Genomic DNA, 10,000 nt, shown 5'->3' with positions numbered 1-10,000 from the left:
TTATGAATTAGAAAAAATATTTTCTCGCCCTTAACGTTTTCGGTAAATTATCATTACCGAAATTATTTCTTATCAAGAGTATCCTCTGACATACACAGAAAACTGCTAACAAGCATAATTTCATGTACAATACACAACCCCAGTAGAGAAAGAGAGAGCATTGAAATGTTAAACTGAACACTTACCTGTGGAGAAAACAACAGAGACCAAGGTATTCACTCTCCCTCACCGGTTACACTCTCATAACCACATTCATACTTGATCATGACACTCCACAGTAGCGTCCAGACAAATGATATCGTATAGAGTTTTGGCAAAAAAAACTTTCTTACCTGTGACGATCACGTCTTCTTCCCTGGGTGCCATACTCAGTACAGCTTTATGGATAATGTCCATTTCAGTGAACAATGAAATGAGTCTATAACTGAGATCAGTGCTTCTTTCTGCCTCGATGATCACGGTAGTGAAGAAGACGTCACATATATAATGAGATCCTTTGAACGGCGATCTTGAAAGACGTGGATTGCATTAAATTGACAGCGAGTTCTCTCTTCTCTTGGGTAAACAGAAGACTCACTTGAAGGACGGAGGGTTTTCACAGCAGCTTTATCACAGAAACATTACAGCACCGGAGAAGACTCTTGGCAAAATATATCTTTAACCTTTCTTTATGCTTTCATATCTTCCTCAAATATATTTCTTGGGCTTCAGCAAACGGTATTCTCAGTCCCAACTTTACATAAGCAGATTCCGCCGATGCATCATTACATATGTTCACTTCGCACAAATTCACTGATAATTAAAAATGGTATGCACCGGTACACCAAGGGTCCACAGTGGCTGATGAATTGTCCAAAAATATACGCAGAGGAATCTTGCTACGTATATAGTTCTATCCTATACGTACCAACAGCCATCATTCGGTTAACACAGTAATCGTATATCACATACGTAACTGGAGACGAGCATGCTGTACACAGCAACTGACTCCTTGCACGTGACCAAAATGCTGTCACAACCAATATTTCCCATTAATACTGTCTGTAGGTATGTAGTTTTGTGACTCACGGGTCATCAGCTACGAGCCCCGACAGTTATCACCGCAAACGCAAACGTTTTTCAGTTAATTTTTGTTAAGGAAGCAAATGAAACGAGGGGAGAAACGGAGGGGAGAAGTGTGCAGCGTGCGGTGGCGGCGGTGGCTCGAGGGGCATAAACGCGGCCGAGGGCGCGGACGCGCGAGGGATAATAGCGTGCCAGGCAAGGAGGGGGTAGAAGCGCGGAGGGGGGGTGCGGTGCCAGGTTGAGAAGGTCGGAGGGAGGGAGGGGGGTAGAAGCAGGGACAGTGGGAGGGGATGCGGTGCCAGGTTGAGAAGGTCGGAGGGAGGGAGGGAATTTACAAGAAGAAGCAGTGCCGCTGCGAGCACAAAAAGCGAGGGATTAAGTACTTTCAGTAGCTTTGCTTAGAGCGAAAGGGGGTTAGGGGTTAAGCCAAAGAGGCGGCAATGAGTCTTGGTTAAAGAGAAGGAAGAGACAACGCCAGAGACATAGAGAAGGAGAAAGGACAAAGGGAATTCATCCAGTAAAAAGATATTACGTAAAGATATGAAGATGTAATTAAGGATGAGAAATGAGGTTTGATAAGTACAGTGAAGAACGTAGAGAGAGGGAATAGAGGCTATTTGAGAGAAGAGGAGAATAAGAGCTGCTTTGTTACTCTAATACTGCTTAAAAAATCAAAGACAAAGTCCTTAGTGAAGAAGTTTTTTAATCCTGAGAAAAGAACCTGAAGTATCAGAAGATTTAGTTGTTTTAGAACGTCTTTACACAAACGACAAAATCCTGAATTGTTACGGATAAAACTGTGCTAACTTGGCAATGTTGATATCAGTTTAAATGCAGCTGCATATTATTCACATCTATAATTATTCCATTATTTCCCATCAGATATAAAAAGGAGTGGTACCCTATATAAACACACACACGCACCCTACACACACACCTTATATCACACAAGCACCAAAGGTAGCACACACACCTCATAAATCCCCCCCCCCCCTTCTCCCCCCAGTGCCTTCGCCCTCGCTCATGTGCAGGTCATTCAACCTGCTTCTTTGGCCCGGGGGTGAACAGTCGCCAGTGCCACCCGCCCACGACCCCTCAGTAGCTCACGAATATGACACAGACAGCGGCACCGCATGAAGGGTGAGTTCGCCATACGGAGGGAATAAGACTTTCGACGATGTGGATCTGAGCAGAGCGGCCTGATATAGACTGACTACGGGGAGCGCGTTGGCTGTTGTTACTCATATCTCGAGGGCCAATATACGATACGCTGATAGGAGCGATTACGGTCACCTGGATAAGGGGCCATTTCTTATGTAATAAGTGTCATTTTTATGTATGTTTGAAACAACAAAACCCGTACAAAGTAATAATTATAATGAGAAGCGTATATTTAATCCTACAAACTATTCTTGTTACTCCTGCATCTAACCTTTGTCAAAGGAAGAATTGCATTTCATCAATAACTTCATCTAAAACCACTAAGTCCCACCCCCTCCCCCTAACCACCGGCCCACCGCCTCCCTAACCGGTGCCAAGTAGCACCGAATGGCGTGACGCGCACCGAAGAAAGGGCGAGGACAATGATATGTCCATTAGATAATAGATTCAATTTAATCTGACCCTCCCGAAACATTATTTTCCAACCGAAACCGAAGTCTCATATGTCAGACATTCTTGCCAAGTTGAGATTTTTACGCAATGGAATAAGCGCCATACCAATGCACCGGGTAAGCGCTTGTCACCGGACGGGCCTTGCAGTAAGACGGGTTACACGTTAGAGAATCAGGGTCATCGTTGTTTGTTAGTGATGTGGGGCTTGTGAGTGGGGACGCTAGAGTCGAGAGTCGCTTGGCGTAGTAGTGTAGTGGCACTGTGACGTCACGCGGGGTCGTGCGGTCAGTGCCACAGTTCCCGCGTGTCCTCCACGTACCTGGTAATTAACTGTTGACGAAACGGCGCTGTGCGGGAAACTCCGAGCTGTGTTCTGGTAAATGCCAGGAAATAGGATAATGTTTAGAGGTTGTGGTGTTATTCAGTGTAATGTTGATTAAGTATATATTCGTCATTAAAGAGACACTGCCAACAGGATGCCGAATGTTGTGAAGTGTAGGTTGGTATGTATGTTTTTTCTTCAGAGAAAATCTGTTGAATAATTAGATACGTCCATATATATATATATATATATATATATATATATATATATATATATATATATATATATATATATATATATATAACATATATATATAACATATATATATATAACATATAAATATATATATATATATATATATATATATATATATATGTGTGTGTGTGTGTGTGTGTGTGTGTGTGTGTGTGTGTGTGTGTGTGTGAGTGTGTGAGTGTGTGAGTGTGTGAGTGTGTGTGTGTGTGTGTGTGTGTGTGTGTGTGTGTGTGTGTGTGTGTGTGTGTGTGTGTGTGTGTGTGTGTGTGTGTGTGTGTGTGTGTGTGTGTGTGTGTATGTATGTATACTTATGGTAAATTTATGTTGTGATTTTTAAAAAGCGTGGTGGATTTCTGCTCTGATGATGATGATAATCATTAATCTTTACAGTTTGGTGCACTTTTCATTTCATTTACACGCATATAACGGTGCTACTCGTTTTCTTTAAGCCGTATAAAACGAAACGCATCCCCATCGTCAGCTAGGAAAAAAAATATGGGGCCAAATTTTCATTTTCAATATCTTCCATGGTTTATATCTACAATTACGAGGAAGAGAAAAAAACGGAATCTGTGTTATTCTTAATCGTCAACATCCAGGAATAGAAAATGTCTCATCTCCAACGAAAGTTATTTGCCCAGCGCGCTTCTTACTATCCTCGCCTCCTGGTTGCCTGGATGCGCAGCCAGACTGATTCCGCGGGTACTGTTTGTTTACAAGGCATTCCAGACAGCTGCTTCGAGGAAAAAAAACGATGTTTCTATGCTTTTCCTTTGGCCGTTAGTCCATGTTTCATAACGTACTGGCTATTTTTTATGTGATGCATGTGTTCAATTATGTCCTAAACATTTCGTGATCAGAAATTTATTTGAATATTTGTAATCTGTTTTTTTTTTTTCTTTTCTTTTTTTTGACTCTTAAGACATATAACCCCCGTCACATTCACTCCCACCCTCTTTTCTTCTCCCCTTACCCCGCCCACACTCCAAACAGTGTGTTCATGAGACCATTATAAGCAACTACAGCTTACTGGGTCACTGAGGCAAGGCGAGGCAGGGGGGATGCCTGGGGTGCAATTGATGCAGTCCGCTGCTTTGAAGGTCGGAGTTTTGTCTTCAAGCAAAAACATAGTTTGTTGGACAATTTATTTTTGAACACATTTGCACACAGCAGTGCATACATGCAAAAAATCGTATACGTACACACACATGTGCATATTTGTTTGTCTGTTATATCTGTTGCACACACACACACACACTGTGTATATGTGATTCCAGAAACTTCTTCATCTGACCAGTCCGACCCTTCTCCCTCTTCTTCTACCGACTCGATGCATCATACACCTTTCGTCGGTTCATCAATTTCCCTTTCCTTTCGACCACTTTCTTTTCCTCCGTCAGCCCTCCATCACCGAGAAATCGCCCCCCAGCGCCCACTCGACCCCAGTCATCATTTCGTGCCCCCCCTTCCATCATAACAAGCCCCCCCCCCCGTCCTCTCGCCCTCCCTCAACGCGGCCCCCCCTCCCCCCGCAGTGTCTTACATAGCGTACGTTCACCCCAGCTATGGCCCGCAGAGCCTCGCCTCGCGCATATCCATTCATGGCCACCACCTGTCACCCCTTTATATTGAACTATATTTTGGATAAAGTGGTCTACGAATGCTTCTCTGGGTAGCTTATCCTTTCGTTAAGAAGTCTGATGTCCAGAATTTGGTCTTTCGAAAGTGATTATAAAGGTCATCTTCTCAGTATGAGCCTACGAGTCATTTTACCTGCGAGGCTGCTGGCGAGGCTAGGGCAATGCCCTCTACGACGGTGAGAGTGCCAGCTCCACACATGCTCTGCAACTGCCACCCTTAAACACATGTGCATAAGTGCCAGAATGCTCTGACGACCTTCCTCGAGTTAGGACACGCCATCATAACCTTTATGCAAAAGTACACAGATGCTACTCTACCTTGACACAGTTTCGTAGGCCATAGTGCGCTACACTCACCCTTACGCAGGTAGAAACGAGTGCCACTCTCCGGAGTCACTCTTCATTTCATAGAGACGATTTTACCTCGGCGACCTTTTGCTCTTCGGCGCGCTATTACCGACCTTATGGCGAAGTACAGTCGAGCCGAATTCCTTCCCGGCCATGCGCTCCCCTGAGTGCCTAATGAAGGAGCTACAGAAAGTTGAATATTGCTTGTCTTACTATCAGCAAGAGTGACTTCTTAACAAATATTTACAATTACTTTCATTGCTCGCTTGATATACATAGTCGTGCAAGGAAATAAATGATGGCTATATTCATAAATTCCTCATACTTTATGGAAACATTATTTATCAGCATCACAGGAACTGATCGGAGGAAAGGGCCTGAGCGCCGACTCGACAAGACGGATCGGCGCAAAACTTTCGCTTCGAGGGCCATCGCCGTCGCTCGCAGAACCTTCCTATGGCAGCCTTGCAAGCCTCGTGGCACTTGGAGGACCGAGACTACCTGCTATTTTTATGATCCTTTCTCTTAGTGACCTAATCTTCTCGAAAATATTTCTTCTCGCTACATTTTTTTTTTATTCTCCATCGAACAGATCTTCTCTTTCATCAATCATATTCATTTTCCCTCCCGTCCGTTGGATCATTCATTCCAACTGCAATGCAAGCTCCCTCGAACAAGATCGTCTTAGAATTCATCACTAAGGGGGATGGAGGAGAGGGAAGAGATTGCCCAGAGTTAATATTAAGCTTTAATTAAACGGTTCTTGTGAATTTCTCGTGATCATCTCAGACAGATATCGTATGCTTAACCCTTAATCCCCTAGTATCTTTCTATTGGTTTAATTTATCTTTTTTGTGTGAATTTAATGGATAAACAATTGATGGGTCTGGCGTGGAGAGAAGGAGAGGGAGAGAGAGAGAGAGAGAGAGAGAGAGAGAGAGAGAGAGAGAGAGAGAGAGAGAGAGAGAGAGAGAGAGAGAGAGAGAGAGAGAGAGAGAGAGAGAGAGAGGGATACACAGAGAGAAAGGTAAAGAGAGGGATATGCACAGAAAGAAAGATAAAGAACGAGAGAGACATGCAGAGAGAGAAAGATAAATAAAGAGAGAGCGAGAGGGCAAGAGAAACAGAGAGAGAGAGAGCGCGCGAGAGATGCAGACAGACCGATAGAGAGCAAGAGGAGGCGTTGAAAGGCCCAACAAAATCAAATCTGTCTGATGCAACCTCCGCCGCTAGACAGTGACAGAGGCGACAGTGAAGGCAGTGACGGATTTCACAATGAGACAACAACGCTCCGGTCCGTGCTTTCCTGGCAAAACCGATGACGTACGAAGCGAAATAATTAGCAGTCCAAAGTTAGTTTGTACGTTATATTATGTTTTGTGTGTGTGTGTGTGTGTGTGTGTGTGTGTGTGTGTGTGTGTGTGTGTGTGTGTGTGTGTGTGTGTGTGTGTGTGTGTGTGTGTGCGTGTGCGTGTGCGTGTGCGTGTGCGTACGCGTGCGTGTGCGTGTGCATGTGTGTGTATGTGTGTACATCTGACGCATGTTAACAAAAAAAAATTAGGCAATAAACAAGGACAAAGGCGTCGGAGTAGGTGCGTTAACTACCTCCCATGAGCCAAAACTGTGTCAGCCCCAATATGACTGACGTTTCCGCTGTTGAGAGAGAGGGAAATCCCATACGCAAACGCATAAGCCTCGCCCTTAGAGTCGGCGGGGAAACGGGTGAAAGGCATCTTTACCAGCAACCGGAATCCACGGTTAGGAAATACGAAATACGCTAAGAATGGCGACCGCAGAGAAGCGCAGGAATAAGAATGGCGAGAAGAATCGGGAGGAGGAGGAGGAATTTGTAAGAGGAAGAGGATGAATAAGGGGGAGGAAGAATCAGGATGAAGATGAATTGCGAGGAGGAGGAAGAACTAGGGGGAGGAGAAGAATTAGAAGGAGGAGGAAGAATTTGGAGGAGAAATAATTGGGAGGAAGAAGAACCAGGAAGAGGAGAAGAATTACGAGAAGGAATAATCAAGAGGAAGAAGAATCAGGAGGAGGAGGAGGAAGAAGAATCAGGAGGAGGAAGACGAATCAGGAGGAGGAAGAAGAATCAGGAGCAGGAAGAAGAATCAGGAGGCAGAAGAATCATGAGGTGGAAGAAGAATCAGAAAGAGGAGGAAGAATCAAGAGGAGGAGGAAGAATCAGGAAGAGGAGGAAGAATCAGGAGGAGGAGGAAGAATCAGGAGTGGAGGAGGAATCATGAGGAGGGGGTGAAGGAGGAGCAAGAGTGAGAGTGAGCGGCTGCGAGCTGGAGGGCCGACGGACGATCTGGGCCAAGTGGAGCACGAGATGGAGAAAGAAGAGATGCGGGATAAAGGGCAACGCAAGATAAAAAGGGTCAAGAGTGGGAAAAAGAAGAAGAAGAAAGAAAAAGGATAGGCGCAGGACAAAGGCATGGTGGGTGTGGGGTGGGGGTAAAGAGGGTGGGTGGGTTACGGCATAACCTCTTTCAGCCATTGCAGTCGCCTTAGATCTCAATGCTGAGTCATGCATGATCTAAATGCGAGCAGTTTATAAACATCATGTTTACCCATGACTGTAAGGACGTTAATATCTCTAAAAAGACTCAACCATAGGAAATACCAGCGTCCTCCTGCTTGGCTCTGCTTACTTTCTACCTCACGAGACATGGGTGACGTCACACGGACTTTTACTAGTGAAAAGGGACGTACAGGGTCCATAACATTGCCTAGTTGTGAGCGCACATAAGCCCCTCTAGCTCTCGGCGGCTCGTCCCCCCCATCCCCTCCTGGACCTAGTTTTTCGGGGCCAATGAACTCCGCCTGCCTGAGTGCCAGAAGGGCTTGCCTAGTAGGGTTGCGCGGAGGGCCAGCGGTGGCACTTGTTCCCTTGTGGTTCTCATCGCCATGCTCCATAATCTACACACTCTTCCGCTGGCGACTCGGGGTGAATGAACCTGGCTCGCTCCTGCTGCTCATGGCCCACTTACTCCCCACCGTAAGGCCGCCGCCGCCGCACATGAAAGCAAAATGGGGAGGGCGCACGGCGTCGCGTCTCGCTGCCGATGCACTGACCCGATTTTACATAATCTCGGGAAAGACTTCAGAAAAGGGAAGACGGTGCCACGAACGAGCATCATGCATTATCGTCTGCAGCTCAGAGGCACCTATGCATGCTAGGAGCGGGTTACATGTGGGCGCTGAAGGACACGATCGCGACACCTGCGGGAGGCCAACCAGACCAGCACCTCAGCAGAGAAAGTCTCCAGCTGAGGTGGATGAACTCAGAACCTCGACCTGTATACGCCGACGCCGCGGAGTGCTTGGGAGACTCGAGTAGCCTTCAGGAGGGCCTTGCGACACAGCGCATGCGCGGGAAAGAGGCCGTGCGACCACGCAATGGTTCAAGCACTTGCTCCCTTGACGAATTTCGAATACGAGGATAAAACAGCAAACCAGTGTTTCGAAAAATACCCACTGTAGAAGGGAGTTTAAGATGACTCTCCAGCAAAGGCAGAGGTTCGTACATGGAAAGTGCGAATTCTTTCTTTGGACATGAGAAGATTCAAAGGGAGACCACGGAGACATGTTGACGTCTTACAAGACCTATCAGCCGAGAGATCTGCAGACGAAGGAGGCAGACGAAGGAGGCAGACGAAGGAGGCAGACGAAGGAGGCAGACGAAGGAGGCAGACGAAGGCGAAAGCTGATTTTCTGGCAAATTGCGACCTCCCCCCCCCCCCCCGCCGGCCTGCTCCCTCGCCTCCATCGGCTCATAGCAAGTGTTAAATGGTTTTACTATCGCCTAACCTACTTGTTGCGCTACCAGGAGGGAAGGTGGGGGGGGGGAGGTAGAGGGGAAGGGAAAGGGGAAAGGGAGAGGAAGGGGAGGGGGGCAGGGATGATGATGATGATGATGATGATGATGATCATGATGATCATGATGATCATGATGATCATGATGATGATGATGATGATGATGATGATGATGATGATGAGGAGGAGGAGGAGGAGGAGGAGGAGGAGGAGGAGGAGTTGAAACAGGAGGAGATGAGAAAGAGAAGGAAAGATGAAGACCGCAGGGTTATTGAAATAACACGAAGCAACAAAAGAGAAAGGAGAGGGAGTATGTAGCGGTAAGAGCAGCTGCAGCAGAGACAGTTATTGTCGAGACCGAAACCTAATCCGCTAACTCCTGCAGCAAAGGTTTTCGCTTTTCATGCAGAGCAGCTCGCGTCCCACATTTGAGGGAGGACGACAGAAGACGAGTCCTATCTGCCTAGGCCTAAAAAAAAGAAGGTCAGAAGAGGATACTCAATTTCCCCTCGCGACCGTAAAGCACCATTTCATAAATCATTTTCCCACTCTAATGGAAGGACCCTGGACAGCCGGCGAAGGTCGCGTAACGGTCCCAGTGTCCTGGGTCGGGGGGAGCGCAGGGGCAGCGGGCGCCATTGCTAGCACGCCGATACGCCCGTCAGGTGGGGCGCGGGAGGGCGTCCGCGCGGTGAAAGTTATGGTCGAGACGCCTTGCCGTGGCTCGGCGCTCGAGTACAACCTCGGGAATTCTCAGGCAACTTCCTGATGGCCCGTTAGTTCCTGTGGTACGGAGCTTTGTTGTGTGTGTGTGTGTGTGTGTATGTGCGTGTGCGTGTGCGTGTGCGTGTGTGTGTATGTGTGTGTGTATGTGTGCGTGTATGTGTGTGTGTGTGTGCGCGCGCGCGCGTGTGTGTGTGTGTGTGTG

General features: G+C 46.9%; 1 protein-coding gene across 2 annotated transcripts in view; it reads right to left on the bottom strand.

The window, feature by feature from the left end:
- Positions 1–10,000, bottom strand: part of LOC119580170 (nuclear hormone receptor E75-like) — an 87,147-nt gene that overhangs the window by 75,765 nt on the left and 1,382 nt on the right. Inside the window, exon 1 of one of the 2 annotated variants that reach the window (XM_037928146.1) lies at positions 333–1,210. The exons of the other annotated variant lie outside the window; for it this stretch is intronic. Coding sequence (XP_037784074.1) covers positions 333–396 — 64 coding nt within the window. The 5' untranslated portion in view covers positions 397–1,210. Of the gene's footprint in view, positions 1–332; positions 1,211–10,000 lie in introns of those variants that run through there. 2 annotated transcript variants of the gene reach the window in all.

This window comes from Penaeus monodon, chromosome 13 (assembly GCF_015228065.2).
Source record: "Penaeus monodon isolate SGIC_2016 chromosome 13, NSTDA_Pmon_1, whole genome shotgun sequence".
NCBI classification, from domain to species: domain Eukaryota; kingdom Metazoa; phylum Arthropoda; class Malacostraca; order Decapoda; family Penaeidae; genus Penaeus; species Penaeus monodon.
Note: the sequence above shows the minus strand (reverse complement) of the source record. Positions and strands in the feature narration are given on the sequence as shown.